At 39.9% G+C, this 20,404-nt stretch overlaps 1 protein-coding gene across 12 annotated transcripts in view; it reads right to left on the bottom strand.

Annotated features, from left to right (window-relative positions):
• The window catches only part of THRB (thyroid hormone receptor beta), a 177,180-nt gene that overhangs the window by 38,480 nt on the left and 118,296 nt on the right, over positions 1 to 20,404 (bottom strand). For 11 of the 12 annotated variants that reach the window (XM_054190827.1, XM_054190830.1, XM_054190835.1 and 8 more), the window contains one exon: positions 13,889 to 13,953. In XM_054190827.1, the coding sequence (XP_054046802.1) occupies positions 13,889 to 13,895 (7 nt within the window). In that variant the 5' untranslated portion in view covers positions 13,896 to 13,953. Of the gene's footprint in view, positions 1 to 680; positions 3,974 to 13,888; positions 13,954 to 20,404 lie in introns of those variants that run through there. The other variant, XM_054190838.1, reaches the window with a different exon arrangement.

Below are 20,404 nucleotides of genomic sequence, written 5' to 3'. Positions count from 1 at the left end.
AGCAACTGTGATTCTTAAAAGGAATTCCTTCAATGCTGCACTGATGTGAACAAAAAAGGCTACCTGAAAGAAACCAGTTAATTTTCCTGACTACTGAGGCAAAGAACATTCACAACAAGAAGTTCTATTTATTTCAGTTCTGTATGTGCACTTACTGAAGCTTTGGGGATGGTTAAGAAAGAAGAAAAGGCAAACAACAGTCACAGGTGAGAGATGAACATCCTGAAAGTAGTAAAAAAATGCTTTTGTTTGCCTTTGCATTTTTAATGTATCAAAGATATGCTTTATTTAAAAAGGCCAGGTTCAGAAAATATTTTTGATCAGCTAATCAAGACCATAGAGACAAATTTTTAAAGGGATAAAGGAATAGATACTATTTTATATTAGTTATCACACAGAAAACCCCAGTAAGTACTCATGGCATTTTCATCAGAGCTCTACACAAAGCTACTAAATTGAATAAAAAGGAATACTAAAAATCACAATTGGAAAATTTCCAACAATCACTGTTGGGAAAAAAAAATTAAAATAAAAAAAATGGTAACAAGAAAACACCCCCCACATAACAATGCTTTTACCAATGGCCAAACTCCTGACCACAAACACAGATACAACAACCTGGTTTTGTTTGTTTTTTTAAATACAGCATTTGCTGTGCTCTGCATAATAATGTCAGTTACCTTTAAACTTTTTTTCTTCTTTTTGGTATTCCTGGGCACTTGACAGTACTTGAAAGTTTGCTTTTGTATGGCCTGGCTGTAAAATAGTGCTAGTCCAAGTTGAAGCATGTCGACACTGCGAAAGCTGCTGTCCATTCCTCTGGAAATCATAATTTTTGGAGTGTCTTTTCCTACACAAACGGTTTTCCTCTATGCCCACTACATTCCATTTCTGATTTCTGTCAGGAAGGTGAATCAGTCTGTCCCATGACAGGAGGCCACGTCCTGGATGTTTGGCAAATACTGCAGGGCTACAAACTGTTGGCATCGCCAAAATCTTGCTCAGGTGTGGAGTTTTGGAAAGCAAGTGGTTCCCCGGCTCTCCTGATGCCGTGGTATTCCCGTGCATCTCCACTTGACCGCACTGATACGATACAGAGCCTTTCAGCCATGCCCATTCAGCCACCATAGTTCCCCTTCGGTAAATATAAAATTTTCCCGTCTGTGAAGCCTGAACAAGTAGGTAGATCTATGTGGACAGGCTAACACCAGCTGTAACTTTCACGACATCACAACTACAGCACAGGCCTCAGGGCAAGTTACCACCAATTTATTGCCTTGCTCATATGATCATTTGAGGTCTTGTAGGTCGAGGCTGGTCGAGAACAATTTTCAGATACTTAAAACACAAAACATCAAGGATTCAGCCTTGTTTGACTTTGCTCTTATCGTAGGCTGACCTGAGGGACACTCTGTTACCTAAGTGTGACATTCTTATGTGGGCATGCTTAGCAGTTCTGCTGTTGCTACCTACTGCCTTTCTCTAGCTGTGGTCACAGTGGAGTATCAGAGACACAAATTTTATCACAGGAGTTTGGACATTTGTGTCCAGTGTAGATAATGAACAACACTAAAGCTGCATGATTTGATCTAATTAGTCATAATAGTTAGGCAAATTTATTTATTTATTCTTTGATATAGAAGACACTGAGATATCACTAGTTGATAAATCTGTAAAACTAAATATAGCCCATATTCTATTTTTGGGTAGCAAAACTAAATGCTATAGAAATGACACATCAGAGATGATATTCCACATTTTAAAAATTGTTTTATTGTATATTATATGTATCAAAATTCATATACAAAATAGCTTTCTAACTTGCATATAGGAAATCGCAAATTCCAGAAATTCAGTGACTGATATCCGCTGTGGTCTTAATCATAGTAAGCTTCTGCTATCTTAATGGACCCAAGAGTTAATTTTACATACAGTTCACTCAGAAAAATCTTTCATATACGTATTAGTAAATAAGTGCATACCAAGTCAGTAATTTCCTAATAAAAATGTTTTTAAATAATTTTGGATTTCAGTTACCAGATCTATCATACTATTGCCGTTTCTGAAAATTTTGTCTTAAGACTTCTGTTAAGTGGAACATTGCTAATATAGCACATATTCATGAGACTTAACTATGGTTAGTATTAAATACTGGTATCCTCATAATACATGCAGCTTTCCTCAATACCTTATTTAATTTTAAATGTAAATGCATACTGTTTTTTTCTCCCGGCATTGTAAGATCACCTGATATTTGAAGTTAAAAGTCCATTCTTTCTACTCACTGTATCTCAGCTGGACATCAATAACATGAATTTGTCTAAGAAATTATCTGGCATCACATACTTCAATACATAAGGCAGGTGAGTTAACTACAGAATTTGCACTTACCTACTTCTGGCTTTACAGATCTCCTCTTAGTTCAGACTTGGTTTTCTTAGTAGAATTAAAAATTAACTCTAAATGCAGGTAATATGGCAAGAGAATATCACTTGTAGGAGGATAATCAGATTTAAAATAGAATAGTGAAAGTAACCCAGAAGATACTAGGCAATTTTAAAAAAATAAAAGAACAGAATATAAAACTTTTTTTTCATAATTTGAACGCTTTTCTGTCTTCTAGACTTCCTAATAAATTTAAGTTGAGAGGGACAGACTGGATTGTTCTGGTAAGACCCTCTGGGAGCTGCACGGAACTTCCCTGTAAGATCTGAACCGAACGTGTCTATTTCACTCTCCTTGGCACAGAGAGGAACCGTACACTATAACCCACCCTTCCACCAGGCGTTGTGTAACCTCAGACAACATACCCTTCAGTACAAGGCTACTCTCCTCTTCCTCGTCTTCCCTCACATTCTTGTTATCTCCCTGCATGGATAATATTGCATCTTTATACAAATGCGAGAGTCAGGCATGTGAGACAGATAGATAGATTAGGTAGATAGATAGATAGATAGACAGACAGACAGATAGATATAAGGAGTAAAATCTGGCATTTCTATTATTGAATCATAACTAGATATTTCTACGCTTTATGAATCTCTTGAGAAGACCACTGACCCCACATAATTCTCCACCTTGTTTAGAAAAGTCAGTTATAAGCTCAGTTACTCAGTTCTTGCTATTAGTCCTGGAAATGACATCAGTGATTCATAAGCAGGCTGTTCATTCTTCTTAGGCAAAAATTTCCACATCTTTTTCCCAACTTTAATCTTTGATATTAAAGGCCATCTTTGCTGCCTTTTAGCCTAAGAGGATTTGCTTTACTTCTAATTTTAATTAAAAAACACGCATTCGTTGCAATAGTAAAACTTCTGTTCTGCAAGGATTCAGAGAGGATGTCACACAAGGCTTACAGATTTTTTAGCAAGGAAGTCTAAAGGCCTCCTTAACTTAAAGGATAAAATGAAAACATATTTTCCAATTTCTGTGTTTGCAAAACATATTTAGGATTTTTAAATATGATTCTAGACACACTTAAACTATGAGAATAAACTGATGCCATTACAGCTTCCATCATCTGGAATTTTCCCAGGCAGAGTTTACAAAGGCTAACCCAACATCAAGCAGCTTTATCCTTTCTTTTCCTTTAGTTACCTCTGAAATTTGTCTCTCTATTTTGACTCCTATATGTTAGCTACAGTTTATTTAATTCTACAAGCTTCCATTTTATTTCACAAATTCTATTCAGTCACCAGGGACATTTTGAATTCAAATTTTGCCAAACAGGGATTAAGTTGTAAGGAACTACCACTGAGGAAGTCTCATGATTTGTCTCCCTTTCCTAGACTTCCTATACTGTGGTGCAGCAGACATATACGTCTGAAATTACCATTAAGGTTATAAAAAAGTTAAATTACAATTTCACTACAGGACTACGTTATTTACTCTATTACTTTTGTTTTAACATATCTTGCTTGAATTTGTCAAAAGCTTTTCTCTTTTCCTTTTTTTTTTTTTTTTTCATCAGAGAATGAAGTTTAAATCTCCTGCATCTGCTCTTGGTTTTGTCAAACCAAAACCCTTGATAAAGGATAATAATGTACTTTTGCCTGAGCTCCCTAATTGTAAGAGAAGCATCTCTCTCTCCCTCTAGCTACTGTTGAAATGGCTATAATCAAGGCAGAAAGGAGTACAGCCTACTGGGATGAATCACAACTAAAACTACAGGCCCCATTTCAGAGTAAAGAGGGACTAATAAGAAGGGCCTAGAGCTCTTCTTGTCAACATAAGTAAAAGAATCACCAAGTAATTTCAGAGATATAAAACCAGCATATCGTAGCAATAACTGGCATCTGAGCAGTCAACAGTTCAAAAGACTTCCTCAGGTTCCCATCAGAGTGTCTTTAAGGTGAGTTCGTTTTACAGAAGCAGCAAAGTTTTAGGAGATGAAGGGCCCATCAAGCCAAACTAAAAGGACAGATGAGGAGAATCCCTCAAAAATTGTTTATTGCAGGCCAAAACAAAGACTCCTAATGGGTGAATGTAAAGGTTGGGCTGCTCTCAGGTATGCAAGTGTTATCTGAATGGCAGTATATAACGGACTATAAAAAACAATAGAACAATAACTTTGTTTTCACCTCAAACAGATATATGCTTTTTTTCCTTTTCTCTATTAGTATCTGCCAACAGTGATAAAGGAAGAGATACAAAAAGCCTCTCCATGCTTTACTACATCTCAAGAGAAGGGAGTCATAACTTCCTTCTTCCAGAAAGACAGGAGGTGGCAGCCAGCCAGCCAATTTCTTGTTGGAATGAGCTAAGCACCTATCCTGAACTTTGACCCTGACAAAAACTCAGGGTGCACAGCATCGGACCAAAAAGCACACTGAAAAGACTGCTTGTTCCCTGCGCTCACCACAACCACCCTAGAGGCACCGCATTAAACCCTCCCTGCTGTGCCCTGAGAGATGCACCCATTTTTCCTAACTCGGGATCTGCCCTGTTACACCCAAGGCTGGCATTTGTATTACCGTTATTACCATTATTGCTTTATACCGCAGTAGCTGCAGTTGACAGCTAGATCCACTGGTGATGAAAGCTGCTGTGTGACCACGCAGGCAATCAGTCCCTGCTCCTCAGAGACTACATTGTTCACACTTTTTTAAGGAGTACAAACATTTATTTTTCACCCACAGCACCAGTCTATCAGTTTCAAAGCAAAAGGTAAATCAACAGTTCTGGGACGTCAGAAGATTGCTATTTTTACAGTCACAAAGACACTTCCTCTCACAACAAAAAGTTATTTTACATTCCAAAAACAGCTCACAGCCTGTAAGAATTTCAGCTTGTATCAGTAGGTGAATATATTAGCAGTCTCTGAATTGTCATTACCTTACTTGATTGCAAAACAAAAGATTGACTAAAGCGATTCTTCTATTAAGTTTTGCTCATTCTCATATTTAAAGTTTACTGAAAACAGAGCAGCAAGGGCAACAGCACTTTACTGTTTTTTTTTTTTTTTTTTTTAAACATTGAAGTATGCAAGCATCTAAGGACACTGAAGTGGGCTGGCTTCAGAGGGATCAACTAAGGCAAATGTAATCAGGATTAGAACTGAGGGGTGCAGAGTAGGTTGATCAAGCAGCCTAGCTTTGTATGGACCCAGTCCAATAACACTAGATGATTTTTACCTAATGACTTGAGGAAAAACAAAGCAAGCAAACTACAATTAAAGGACATTTCCCCAGCGAAATTAAAACTCGACCCATGTTTTGTACAAGCATTTTCAAGCACAGAAAGTAACTATAAGTAACAGCATGTAAAGCTTCCATGTGTGTTTGTGCTGTGAATGGTAAAAGCATTTGTGCCTGACAAGGCTAAGGTTTCATTTTTTCTCACTAATGTTGCAGTCAGTTCACAGCATTTCATTTTTTTTCCTTTATCTTCCTTCTGCTCTCCTTTTCTCCTCTCATCTTTCTCTTCCTTTCCTTTTCTCCCAAAAAACACCATAGCATTTTCTTCTTACATGGAAACACTTTAAAATGGAGTCTCCCAACTTCTAAACTAGGTTTGTGTGATCCTTGAATAAGCAGGACGGAGCACAGCTAATACAGACTAGCCAGATTCTTCTTTATAAATATGCAAACCGTGCTTTCATATAATGTGCTAAATAAAACCTTTGAGAACATATGATTCCTTTCCTAAAATGTAAAAACGACAGTGACTGTAACAAAAAAAGTATACAATGAAAGAAAGGGACTGTAATTAGCAGGTGGAACTAGTGATGTCTGCTGAAACCACTAGGTGGTTTCCAGTATTTCCAAAACATGTGTGCGTATGTGTATGCTTATGGAAGCAAACAGTGACAGGATTATTTAATCCAGGCCTGTTGTGCTGTTACTTGCTTTAACAGTGGCAATATTATAAAATATTTAAATATTATTTTTTAAGAATATGGCTTTCAATATAAATTAAATGTCAATATTTTCAAACAATCTTTTGGACAAAGATTACATGACCGTGAAAGATGACTGTGCAGATATTATAATGAACTGTGTAAAGAGTTTTTAATGTCTAAGAAAAGGTAACATTAAGAAACTTGTAATATACAGTGTAATCGCTTTATCCTTGTTCTTGCCGACAGGTACCTCAGTGAGCTCCTCAGTGTGAACCAGTGTAATCGCTTTTTAAAAACACGTTGAATTTCTATTTACTATTAAAGTAACACTACACATATACTTATCTCATCAAGAACCTGGGCTTGACATTATGCTCAAATTTCTAAACATAAGAAAAAAATTAATCAGAGGAAAAGAATATCCAGAAGAATGTGACAACTCCTCTGTAAGTTAATCAGAGGCAGGTTTTGACCACAGAGAAGCAAATGGTCCAGGGTTTTGGTATGTGAAGAGCTGTCTGAAACTCTCTCCTTAAGAGAAACTAACAGGAGTTGTGTAGCCTAATATGGAATCTTGTGTTATACAGATAATATAGATATAATATAGATAATATCTATACAGATAGAATAAAAATACTGAAAGGAATGACCAAAGCTATATGGGGAAAAGCAGTAAGATACCGGGATACACAACGGAACTAGAAAGGTGATATTAACCAATACAGTCAGATAGATGCTAAATGCATTTGACCCTCTCATAGTTCTGTACAACACATGGGGAGAGAGTTTTTCTGAGAACAAGGTATATCTGAGCACAGAAGCTCTGGTCAAACCACGGGGCTTGCCTGGTTACTGTTCTCCAACGGCAGCCATAAGTGGATACCCGGGAAAGAGTAAGAACAAAGCAAGCATATAATGAAAGCTTGCCAACAACAATCTCCCAATCCCCAGCTCCTGTCAGCCCAAGGGATTGCCTGAGCCCCTGTAGCCTATCTGAACTGTAGTAACACCCAAGGGATCTCTCTGAAGCACAGCCCAGCCTCCTTTTGTACACTCCTTGCATTCACAACACCCTTTGGCAGGGAGTTCCAGTATCTGTCTCTCCTTTATGTGCAGAACCACCTCCATCTTAAAACCAAGGTTAATTCGATGCTCAACAGGCAGCAATCCACCTCTCCAGGACCCATTTTGCAGACCACTCCTTGCGTGAATATAAGAATGTTAACGGATTTTTACTCTCTTCATATTATGCTAGGTAATTCTTTTAATGCCGGGAACCTACTACAATAAAAGTGAGAAGCCAAAACACCATTTCCGGATTATGGCTCAAAATACCATAAAATAGATCTTCAAAAATGTGTAAGTTACAGTGAAACAATTTGGGAAATCACTTCAAATCACTACCACTGTTTTGTAAAATCCTGATTCTGAGCACTGCTTTTGCCATGAGCTTTCAAATCAATTCACATGGTCTTTCCTCAATCCCACATTGGACCTTCAACCCCTTCCGACGAGGAATGGACAGTATATTTGGCCACTGTTTATTAATAGCACATCCTGGGGATATCTGCATATATCTTGAAATAACACCTCCTGTTCAAAGACCAAAGTTTGAGCAATGGCCAGGTAAAAAAAGACTACTAAAACTAGCAGGCTTGACAATTATGTAATTTGTGGAAGACAAAACCCAGCAACTAATAAAGTTTGCCCAAATAATGCAGTCAAAAGCTTCTTCAGAAAGACAGACAAACTGGGATGTGAAGAGAAAATGCTTCAAAACTTGAAATAATCTGAATCTTGGTACAGGTCTAAGTAGTTTTCAGACGTGCGATCATATATGTAACAAAGCAGATCTGAAAGTCTGGCCTTTATGTTTTGCAAGATTTAAACACTTCCTTAAACATCTTCTCTTATGATAAATGCTGTAGCAAATCTGATGCTTTTAAAGAACATCATCAGAAATGCATTTAGGGAATGTAAAAGGTATTTTGTTTATATGGAAATAACTGGAAAATACCTGATTGGATAGTAGCTTTCCTGTAGTTCATCAACAGCTTTCCATTTGTCACAAAAAAAATTACAGTCCTCTCTACATATAGAACTGTATATCAAGCACAAGTAGTGTAAGTTCATTGCTCTGATATACAGCCATCCGAAGAACTGAGCAGCAGCCTGTGGTCAGGCTTGTGAAGACCACAAAATGGCAGGCTGCAACTCCCATGGCAAGCACAGCAAAGTGTTGTGTTTTGTTTTATAGGCTAGTGGAGAAGACTTAGAAAAAACACAGGGACCTTTGGTGTCTTTTAAATGAACTATTTTAAAAGGTTATGAACAAGTATGTTTTATATTGATAACACTATGTACTCCTAACTGATGGCAGCAGTGAAACACAGCATTACACAGTGTAAGAATGATACTCAAAATTTCAAACGCAGCAGTCTGCTCCTATCAGAAGGATGACTGAACAAAAAGAAGTGCCTCTGGTTTAAAGTGACTACAGAAAGGGACTAAGTATACTGATGGATTATTGAAAAAAAAATAGAAAAGGAAAAAATATCATCACTAACATAATGAAACGCACTTAAGAAAATGGCTAGCAGATGTTGCAAAGCTAAAAAAAATACATGCTTGGTTTCTCTATTCTTTGTGAAATCTAAACAGATCCAAATTTTTTGAAAAATATGTGTGTCTTATGCGGAAAATATAGAAGGTATCCATGAGTTGTAAATACCAAACTTAAACACCTTTAGAAACACATAAGATCTTCATGTTTCTCCCAAAGAAAAACACTCTTTAGAAAGCCTTTTTTTTCCCCCCATGATGGGAAAGAAAAACCTCAACATATTATTAGATAATTGCATAAAAAAATGAAACATTACAAAATTTTACACAGACTACTTGCCTTTTGAGACTTTTGTATTTATATAGCTCTTTTTGAAAGCACTTTTAAAAACATTAAAGTTTAAAACAAAAAAGTTAAAATTAAACCAGAATGTCTGTAACCTAGAACTTAACAAGTGTGATATTTTTAACTGCATATTCAAAAATACACTTCTAAGTAATAAGAGCCATCATGGAGTGATTCATAGCTTCATGCAAAAACATCCCACAATATAAATCTTGTTAACCTTTTGAAAATCCCCAAAAGCTCATTACAAAGCTGCTGAATCCTGGCATAACAAAACCTTATATTAAAGTATTTACTGTCCTTCTAAAAAGTCCATTACTTAAAAGAAATAATACACTGGAGTTAGTCGGATTTTATCATGGTCTGGCGGACAAGAAGTGTCAGACAGTGATGTATGTCTAATTAAATCACATCCCAGGAAAATCATTATAGAAATTCAGGAGAAATAACTTCTCAACTCATGTTACACAATAAACTATTCTCCATCTGAATTAATGACAAGTTTACAGGTTAATGAGGATTACAGTGAAAAGACTCATGAAGAAAAGGTGGTACCTTTCCTATCCTATTCCTTTTCCCAGTTCTTGGAAACTACATGCAACACCCCTGGAGACACTGGTTTTCAAATGGATTTGTTGCACAAAAGCTGATTAATTTTCTTCTCCAAATGAGTGACCTGTTACAAGAAATGCTGCATATTAAATTCTACTTACTGAAAATATGCATTTATGACATTTAAATTATATTCCCTAATGTAAGCACTTAATTTTAGTGCAATTCCTATCTTGATCTAACTTTACAGTCATTACCACATAGAACAATGTGAATATTTGAGACAAGAAGCACAATATCGGAGTCGATTATGAAACTCCAAATAAAAGCAGAGTAAAATCCTGGCCTTACTAAAGTCAGTGAAAGAACTGCTGCAGACTTCACTGACACCGCTATTACATTCTTTATATTCTATCTTCATTTGACATGAAGGTGAAATTAATGAGATTTACTTTATTCTACAAATACTATTTTATGGTTTTTAGAACACATTCTTGAATTCTTTCTTCAGTTCTCACTCCTGTAAATGAAGTAAGACGAAGATCTGTCTGAGGCTTGTCCTGCATTTTGGGAAAAAATGTGCAGAAGGAAGCTTTCAGTGACAGATTATTGCCAATGAATAATGACTATATTGCCAGTCAATAGTGATGCTAAAGCCAGAAGATTCACAAGAGTATTTAAACAGCAAGAATTTTTTTATGATGAACTATGTTACATACGTGTTTATTTGAAAATACTATCTTCTCAATGAGAAAATATTACTTTCCAACTTGTTAATTTTTCTATTCTATTGTGCAAATATATGGCAGAAAGACTTAAAGCTATTGCTAAGATAGTACTAGTTTTAAAAATTCTTACATTTTTTCTCCCCAGGTATTACTGTGTGGACAATAATTGCTGGTGCCAACTGTAAAGCTGCTGTTGAACTATGGGAGGAGCATCGAATCAGTCATTTTCCACTTATTTCTATTTAAAAAAACCCCAAACATACTTTACTTACATTCCCTAAATGCATTTTTGATGCTGTTCTTTAAAAACATTAGATCTGCTGCAGCATTCATCATAAAAGACAACGAACATTTAAAAAAAAAATCAGTTCCAAAACAGGAAAACTAAACTTTCAGATTTGCTTTGTTACTCTTATCTTTGTGATCACTCATCTGAAAACTATTTATTTTAGGGATGTACCGAGCTTCAGTTTATGAGAACAGAATGTGTCTGTCTCAGACTTAATAGTCGACTGCAAGACGTATTATGTCCAGCTCTCCCCCTCCAGAAGCATCCCTTTATCTCATTGTTTGGTCATCATCTGAGTTATGTGTTCATAAAACTTGTCAGGCAAGTTTTGACACTTAGAGCTGGCATAGTTGCAAAAGTATACTGACAAGCAGAGTGTTTACAAAATCTGTAGGTCCAGCTTTTCACTTGTCAGCTTCTAATGTCATTATGTACCCAATATTAGGTGTTCATTAACTCCATCTGTACTGCTGAGTGAACTCTATTTTGACTGTATTCTAAGAAAAAGGAAGAGTAGTTTGGACTTTATTATCTCAACATTTGACTTTCAGTTTATCTTTTTGCATGCTTTCATTTTGCTTTTTATTTTTCATTTTATTCACTTTTACACAAGGGCTACTACGCTTCGGAAATCCTTCCATGTTACCCATAACTTTGAAGTTCCCCAAATAATTTTGGAAAACTAACTTTCTCTTTATTAAAAGCTATGTACCTATCTATCTATCTATCCACACACACACAATTACAGATGTGTGTCATAAAATAATCACACCAGTATGTGTTTTTAAAGCTGTCAAAATATTAAAAATATTTTTCCTATGGTAACTACAAAATGTAGTAAAGCTTAGCTTTACTGCCAAAGACCAAATTCTGCAATCTTCTGTCAGAAAGACTTCTCTAGATTGCACCAAGAACTGGGGGCTTTTGGGCAGTGCCTGCAAGAGGAAAATTCTTACTGCAGTAAAAATGGGCAGAGAAATTATCTGTCAAAAAATCAGAGTAATACAGTCTATTATTTTAGGCAACTGGCTTGGGTTTGGATTAGATTCTGCTCTCATATTCCAGTGACTTGGTAACAGAATCTAAGCTTTCATTTTCATTCATTAGGAAAGGAGCCTTGTCTGGCTCTGGATGGTGGTATTTATGCAGTTTTTATAGAGTTTGAAAGATTTTTATTTCATCCATGCTTCTTTTCACATTCACACTCATGTAGGGAATTTAATTCCTATAATGAGAAACAGAAAATATAAACTGCTCATAATGAAAAATGCTGGTCATCTACAGCTGTACCAACAGTCATCTGCAACGAACCTTATTTTTCACCTGGCGATTATTTTCTTTGCACATACTTGTTCTGCCCACTCCTTTCAAAAGAAATGCAGAAAATGTAGGTCCTTCCAATTAGGCTTTGTGTTTCACTGAGCTTAATAGAACTGCCCTGGCAGGGGGAAGTCCAGGGAAACCGGTCTGGTTAGAGTGCTAGTGGGAATTCTCCATCAAACTCCCCTTCATAGGAAGCTACACCCTGAAAAGATAAGGTGAGGATACAGGGGGTACACTGCATTTCCTTCCCCATCTCTTGCCATCACATAGCACAAGCTACCAATTGGTCCCTCCAAAACCACAGCAAAATCAAGCCCTGTAGTAAAAGGTCAAAACCCCATGTTTAACATGAGACAGGAGAGAGCACATCAGAGAGCTGGAAAGACTGAGTTACATGTCAATACTTTAAATTCTTCCAAAACAAGTACTTCTAAATGTAATTATCATGCCTAGAACGCCTACAGAAGAATGCAAGAACACTCTAGTGGGCCCTGCCAATGTAGCCTAAGGATAATAACTCCTTCCCGATCCTCATGTGGCAGTGATGCTAATCCAGAAGCTGACACAGCAACCAAGGGTCAGGTATTCCACTTTATCCCATGAGAAGCCTCGATGCCCTCTGCCTCCATCTTATATTCATCTATGCCTAAACTCCGCTTCAACAGACAGCAAAGAAACCACAGAAACAGAAGTCAAATGACACATCTTTGCATACTATCAAATAATACATCTTACTATGAAAGCATGCATTTAAATAATACTCTGTTTCTCCCCCCGAGAGTCCCTCATATCGAGGACCCTAAACTTAAAAGACCAGCTTTGCTGGTGAATGCAGCTGTTACCCTTTGCTAGTCAATACAAAAGGATGGGAGTCTTCCAGGGGAAAGGAAAGAATATTTGATCTGCCCAGCCAGTAAAAATAAACTGTCCCTTGAGCATACCAGGAATTCAGTCTTGTTTGTTATGATTTCCCCTATGTAGCACATGCTGAATTTTACAAACAGGCTTTTAAAAGGTCCCATTTATGGCATTTGGTTCTTGAAATATGCACTGAAAAACACTATCAGCAGAACGCTTTCCTTTAAGTAATTTGATGAATACTAAAACAAATTCTGGAAGTCTGGAACTCTCCAGCTTTCTGTATCATCTTCACATAATAAGCACATCTTTTTAGACACCCTGTTCTGGGATTAGAATATGTGGGGGTTTTGACACAGCTAATTTATGTATAGCCTTCAAATGCTCTGCAACTGGCAGGGATAAGATGGTTAAGCAGACTTAAAATGGTTAATGGCCATTTCAACTCTGGATCTTAAGCCCACCTGCAGACCTAGTCAATTATTACCTGAAGAGTACTCGGTAATCTATGTAAAATGAATTTGACTGTCTCACTTTGAACCACAGGGGATACGTCCACGTTACAAAATAACTTAGGCTAACGTACTCAGCAGAAACTGTCACTGTACTGGCAGTTTCAGCAGAAATGCGGAAGTTGGAATATGCATTTAGAACACAATACAACTTTGTTTCTGAAGGAAAACCAAGGAGGATGAGAGTTGGTGGAAAAACACTGGGGAAGATTACTATGTGTCCCACACCTCTATGTTCTGGGTAGAGGAAAGATTTCAATTCCCAGCACCCAACGCATTCAGAACTTGTTAAAGCAGTATTTTGCAGTGAACATTTAATAACAATCATTACAGCAAAGCAAGGAATATTACATAGATGGTCTTATGAAATATGATTACCTGACATACTGCTGGGAGTTATGGATATGTAATCATTCTCGTTCTTCTTCCGTCACCAATGTCACCTGCCAAAAAAAAGGAAAAAATCCCATGTGATATGTCCATAAATGCAAATCTGCAGAATTTCATTAACAGTTAAACAGGATGGAACATTTTGGATTTTGAATGCCATGATACATGTTTGATGACTTAACACATTAAATTCAATGCACCTTGCTTAACCACATGAGTCAATGAATGGAAGTCGGGTCCAAAACCTGGTGGACTGGAGGAGCTGTGGGTAACAGGGATTTGGAAGCAAGGTCAAAAAGCTGGTGGCTACTGATGCAGAAAAAAACACGCTTCTGCCCACTTCAGGGAACGCTTTCCCTTAATTTTTTGTAGAAGAGAAGTTCCTTTAGGTCTAATATGTAACTTTAGGAGCTAATTATTTTTTACTTTCCAGTTTCTAATGATACATGACCATTACTCTTAGGTTCAGTAAGAATAGAGGATTCAAAGGAATTAGAAATTCTCTGTCTAGAGTTACACTGATTCTTCTTCAATCATCTGAAACTCAGAAGTCCATAAATTTATACAAAGTTTTGAGATGTAAATAGTAATTTTACTCACTTTGTAGAAAACTGATTCATATGTACTTATTACTTAACTTTTGAACAATGGCCTCCTCTGTTTTATTAAGGAAATAACTGCAGCTGTGAGGAACTGGATTTGGCATCCTGAAGTTGTGGTTTTAATATTTAGATTACCTCTCCCACTCTTATGTCCACACATACACATCAACATATTAACTATACTCCTTTTCTGTTTGGTAGCAAAGACTGAAGCCCTGCAACCTAATTTTGTGTCAGGAGAAAAAGTCACAAATAGCAGTTATGGCATCATCCTCCAGCAGTATCTGTATTTATACTAGCTACAACAGTTTTCAAACAGAGGTATCACAGGCAGCATGCCCTTGTTCAGCCATCCCGACCCGAAACATGGTGCCGAGCTGGATGATCCCAGCTCGATCCCTAGTTTAAGCATCAACAATCCAATCCGAGTGGAGACAATCCTAAAGGCATTACTCCAGAATAGAGACAAGATCTCATTAGAATTTTTGAATAAGAAATCCCAGGCCTACAACTGACCCCACTAATGCCAGTGGAAAACTAGCCCAGGACCAGAGTCACACTCTCTCGATCATCAGGAAACAAATATCTTGTAATGTCAGCATGCAAGTGATATTTTATGAGGGAAGCAGAACCTCTCCCAGACTGTCCTGATCGACATTTTATGTTACGAAACTGCCCTTTGGTCTTTATTTTGTTAACAATCTTTTGCTTTCTGTTTCTCCCCATCCACCCAGCACCAGAGCCCAGCCTGTATTTCTCCACAGCCGCCGTCTCCTCACATGGGGAGCGTTCCCCTTCCTTGCCCTTGAAATAAACACCCTCCACCAACGCCAGGCTGAAAGGACATCAAGCGCATCTGCTCTATTTAGGCACAGACAACCACACCAGAATGAGAAAGAACTGCAGCAATCGCATGTACCGTGTAATTAATGTATCTGGGACGCAGCCTCGCAGTTTCACCTAAGCTCTTCGATCCCCCCCTCCGCTACGCCGGCGGGGGCCGAAAACCCTCCCGTCAACTCTGACACCTGAGGCTTCGCAGCCCCCGCTTCAAGGCCTCCACAAGATGGCGGCGGGACGCCCCCGCCGTGCCCTGCGGGCCCCGCACCGCCCCGGCCCCTCGCCCCAGGCGCCACTTCGCGTCCCGCTACTCGAGACCGGGGTAGAGACCGGCGCCTTCCCCGGTACCCGGGAAAGGCCGGCTGCCCGCCGGCGAGGCACAGGGAAGAGCCGCGGCCCCCCCGCCTTCCCCGAACGTTTTCCTCACGGACGCCCCCGCGCCCCCCCCGCCCGCGACGCGACGCGGCGCGGTGTGAGGGCGCCCCCTGGCGGCCGCCCGGCAGCAGCCCGGAGGGGAGCGGCGGAGCCCGAAGCGCCGGGTCCCCCCCGGACCCCACTGCGCTTGTGACGGCGCCGCAAAGTCAAACCTGCTAGAGGTTTTACAGCGGGAACGGGTAAAATATCCGCCGGCATGTATGTTACAATGTGTTTTTATCTCCTTGTCTCTTCTTCCAAGAAAATCACTCTCTCTGGGCTCTTCTCGGAAGAGACGCTGTCATAGAACCATAGAATGGTTCAGGTTGGAAGGAACCTTAAAGATAACTAGTTCCAGTCCCCTGCCACGGGCAGGGACACCTCCCACTAGACCAGGCTGCTCAAAGCCCCATCCAGCCTGGCCTTGGACACTTCCAGGGATGGGGCATCCACAGCTTCTCTAGGCAGCCTGTTCCAGTGCCTCTCCACCCTCACAGGAAAGAATTTCCTCCTAGTATCTAATATACATCTACCCTCTCCCAGCTTAAAACCCTTACCTCCCATCCTATCACTACACTCCCTGATAAACAGTCCCTCCCCATCTTTCCTGTAGCCCCCTTCAGGTACTGGTAGGCCAGTATAAGGTTTCCCCGGAGCCTTCTCTTCTCCAGGCTGAACAACCCCAACTCTCTCAGCCTGTCCTCACAGGAGAGGTGCTTCAGCCCTCTGACCATCTTTGTGGTCCTCCTCTGGACCTGCTCCAACAGGTCCATGTCCTTCTTATGCTAGGGGCTCCAGAGCTGGATGCAGTACGCCAGGTAGGGTCTCCCCAGCGTGCAGTAGAGGGCCAGAATCACCCCCCTCAACCTTTAAGTATCTCCTTAAACTCTTAAGGAAAAGCAAATACTCCACTTCATATTTGCCATGCACAAACACCACAACCAGAGGTGATGATACAAGAGCTTTCTTTTGCTACCGACGTCTTGTGGGCCTTCAAAAATCCTTCACAGTCTGTCAATCAAAAGATTAAAGAGGATACAAACTCCGATCAGGCCTCCAATTAAAATCAGACTCTGACCCATCCCACCATGTCATGGGACCCCGTGAACCTCAACAATAAGCCATTTCCCAGAATTTAATTGTGGTTTGGTGACTCAGTGACACACAAGTGCTCTTGAAGTAAACAATTGAGTGATTTAAATAAAAATTCTGCCCCTCCTGTAAATAATTAGTTACTAATCCCAAAATTATTGTTTTTGCGCCAATCTATTAAAAAGGAGGGGAGGGGAAAGGAGAAATACAAAGTTCTTCAATGAATTCTGTATAAAGAGAAAAATTCTAGCTATCCTGGGAGTTTTGCCATTTTCCCTGATGAGACCAGGACTTGGCATGAAGGCAGCTGCTACTTGTGTAAAAAAAATAATTATGAAATGACTGTAGGAAAAGATAGCCTTTTGTTTACAGCGTTACGCTAACATATCTGGCTTTGGCACAATCTTCCTGTGTCCCACAGTTTAAAATGGAGAGTGTGTGTGCATCCTCCTTTTTTCCTCGTACCCACCTAGAGAAAAAACGTTTCTCGGAGCAGGTCTTGGTGTTGCTGTGTCAATGTACAGCATCTCGCCCATCCGGCATCTCCACTAGGTTGATTTCGCAGCTGCCAAAACATACATCGTAAATGAGCCCATCTGTAATACCTGCTTTGCACCTGGTGGTGATTTTAATAATCTTTCCAAATGTATCAGAAATGTCTTCTAAAGAATGTTTTTATCCTGCACTCTATATGCCAGAAGTAATTTCCTGTTTTTCCTGCTAAGGAATGTGGCACATGGATGGAAATGTTGTGGAAGTACAGAACCATTTATCCATTCTGGCACCCAAAACCTTGACTGTCTTCTACACGCCCAACACTGTTGCTACTTTACATGGACAAGAAGAGTAAGCAGCTTTCTCTCCAAGGCATAGATGCAGAAGATGCTGGAATCTGATTCTTTTTCAGTGTCTACAACTAAAAAGTACGTGAACAGGCACAAATGGAAAGGAGGCGGATGAGTCACAGGCAAGGCTCCACCACATCAGGCCAATAATGTCTGGGAGCCTTCACCGACATTGCAGAATAAGTTTCTTTCTTGCCAAAAGCGACACAATTTTTATGGTTAAGCTTTGCTAACATCACAGGGAACAGGCTTCATTAGATTATCTTTTGTGTGTTGAGCGCTCCTTTGCCCACAAAGAGCTAGCTGGGGTCTCATGGCTCTGAGTCACAAGCCCTGAGCACGCAGCACTAACTTCAGAGGTTGCTATCTCTGCATCCCACATGATCTCCCCACTGGAGAGCCGAGGCTGCAGACTGGGCAGTGTGCTCTTTCTCCATCACTCAAGTTCAACACTACTCTTTCTTTTTTATTTTTTTTTTTTTCACAAGGTAGTCCTCAAATTCATACTGGATACCTCAAACAAAAGTAGCAAAATGCTCATTCTGTTCTGATACTGAGTTGTGTTTCAGGCCTACAGACCTGCATCAGGAAAAGAATATCCCTATTTTGCCCCAAATCAAAAAAGACATCTTTGCAATCTTCAACTGCTCAGGCCTGAAAAGGTTGTATTTGGCATGAATTCTCAGGCTTTGGTCTCCACTCTATAAACACTGTCAAGCCATATTGCCAATTACTGCACTTACTTTCTATTCCCATAATGGAAGGCGATTAACCAATTAACATTATTCAATGTGGTTAAGCGTTCTCCCACTCTCACCAAGTGCCTCCTCCTTCACACAACTGCATCAAATTACCCAATAGGTATAGAAAATGGTTGCACTGCTCAGGGGATGAGGATGTTTTCTGACCTTAGTTTTTTGGTTTGGGTTTATGCGGTGGCTACTGCTCTCCTCCAGGCTAGGGGCGTGGTAATTTTGTGGTTTGAATCCTGGTCCCTGTCTATATCGTGAGCTGCATGTTTCCTGGCGAGCCAGGCTTTTCTTCCCGCTCAGCAGTCAGTTGCCCCAAGCAGCGTGGGGGACCGGCACTGCTGCCTCATGTCCCTGCTCAAGGCAGGAATGGGTGGGGGAAAAAGGACTTTGTGCCTTTCAGAAGCACTGACAAGCCACCCGGCTCCTTGCTCTTCACTGGACTGTCCCTTGGCTGCCCTTTAAAAGTTTGAGGCAGGGCCATGGGGTGACCTGGCTCATCCCAACAAGTCCCTCCTGTAACCCTACCTGCAGCACCCAGTACCTCTGTCTCATCCCCAGTACCCTTATACAACACTCTTACACAACGCTCCCTGTTTCTGGCTCTCCGGGAGCTGGGGGCTGCCTCCAGGGAGAGAAGCCTTGTGCTGGGAGGAGGGGAGGACTGCTGGCAGGGCTGGGAGCAGGCGGGAGCCTGCCCAGGTCCTGGGATGCAGCAGGGAGCAGGCGAGGATGCGGAGCAGGGTAGCAGAACACATCAGTTCTGCAATAGTGCACAGGGGAAACCTCCAGCACAAGTCAGACAAAACGCCCCAGGGATGGCAGCCCCACACACTCTGCTCTAGCACATGTTATGGCACTTCTGTTTTTCTTGGGGGCTACCTTGGCTTGGAGGTGATGGATGTGTCACCTGAACATTTTGTTCTGGAACCTCCCTCTGCGAAAGTTGCTCTCACTTTTCACTTCATCTTGAGTGAAAAAACCAAAGCAGCAACTCCGCATCAGGAAAAATGACAAGGTAGCCTAAAAATGACAAGGCTGTATTAATGCCTAACTGAACTTTTAAATTTGTTTCAATATTTAATATTTCAATATTTAACAGCAAAATAAAATTAGTATTTTAGAGCAGAGTTACACAGAGGATTTTATACTAATACATTTTCAGTGAAAAATGGCTATGGCTTACAATGAACGATACCTATGTAATGAGCAAGCAGCATTCTCTCCCTTATAGAACATACAAAACAACTGCGCACCGTATGAGATACAAAAATCTGTCTAGTTTTCTAGATAGGTTTAATGAAAAGCCCCCATCAGAACTGGCTTGTAGGCACAAGCTCAGAAGTGGACTCTGACTCGTGCTTTTTACTGCTGGTCTAGCTTAACTCATAAGGACACAAAAATGTGCAATAAAGCATAAAATCAAAACTACAGTGCGCTATCTGTATAAACATTTGCTGTCTATCCTGAAACACTTGGTTGAAAGGCAAGGAGCTACTCAGCTTTCTAATACGGATGTCCAGTAGTTCTGTGTAATCCTGTTCTTTCCCTCTCACAGAGACTAGACTCTCAACGTGTGCTCTTCAGAATAGGGCACTGGGTTTATATTCTAGGCTCAGAATTTCCTATTTTAACTTGCTTCTTAAATACTTTAAAAATTGCTAAGCACTAACAAGTCAAGATTATGGATGCCCTGCATCAGTCAGGATCAGACCAAAATAAGTCATGTGCTCGGCTCTGTGCAGGCATCAGCAGCTATTTTACAGCTAGGAAATTATTATATTCAGACAATAAGCCTGATAAATTATAACAGTAAACTCACTGCATTACAGGTTATTGAAAGCACTTGTGTTTCAATAAGCAGAACTACAGGATGAACAGTGTTAATTTAGATGGACGAACTAATTCCTCCTGTAGTCCCTCACTGGTGAGACTTCTGTTCCGGCATACAGTTTGCAGGAC

The sequence above is a fragment of the Rissa tridactyla genome, chromosome 2 (assembly GCF_028500815.1).
Source record: "Rissa tridactyla isolate bRisTri1 chromosome 2, bRisTri1.patW.cur.20221130, whole genome shotgun sequence".
NCBI classification, from domain to species: Eukaryota; Metazoa; Chordata; class Aves; order Charadriiformes; family Laridae; genus Rissa; species Rissa tridactyla.
The sequence above is the reverse complement of the archived record's forward strand: the minus strand, read 5'-3'. Positions and strand labels throughout refer to the sequence as shown.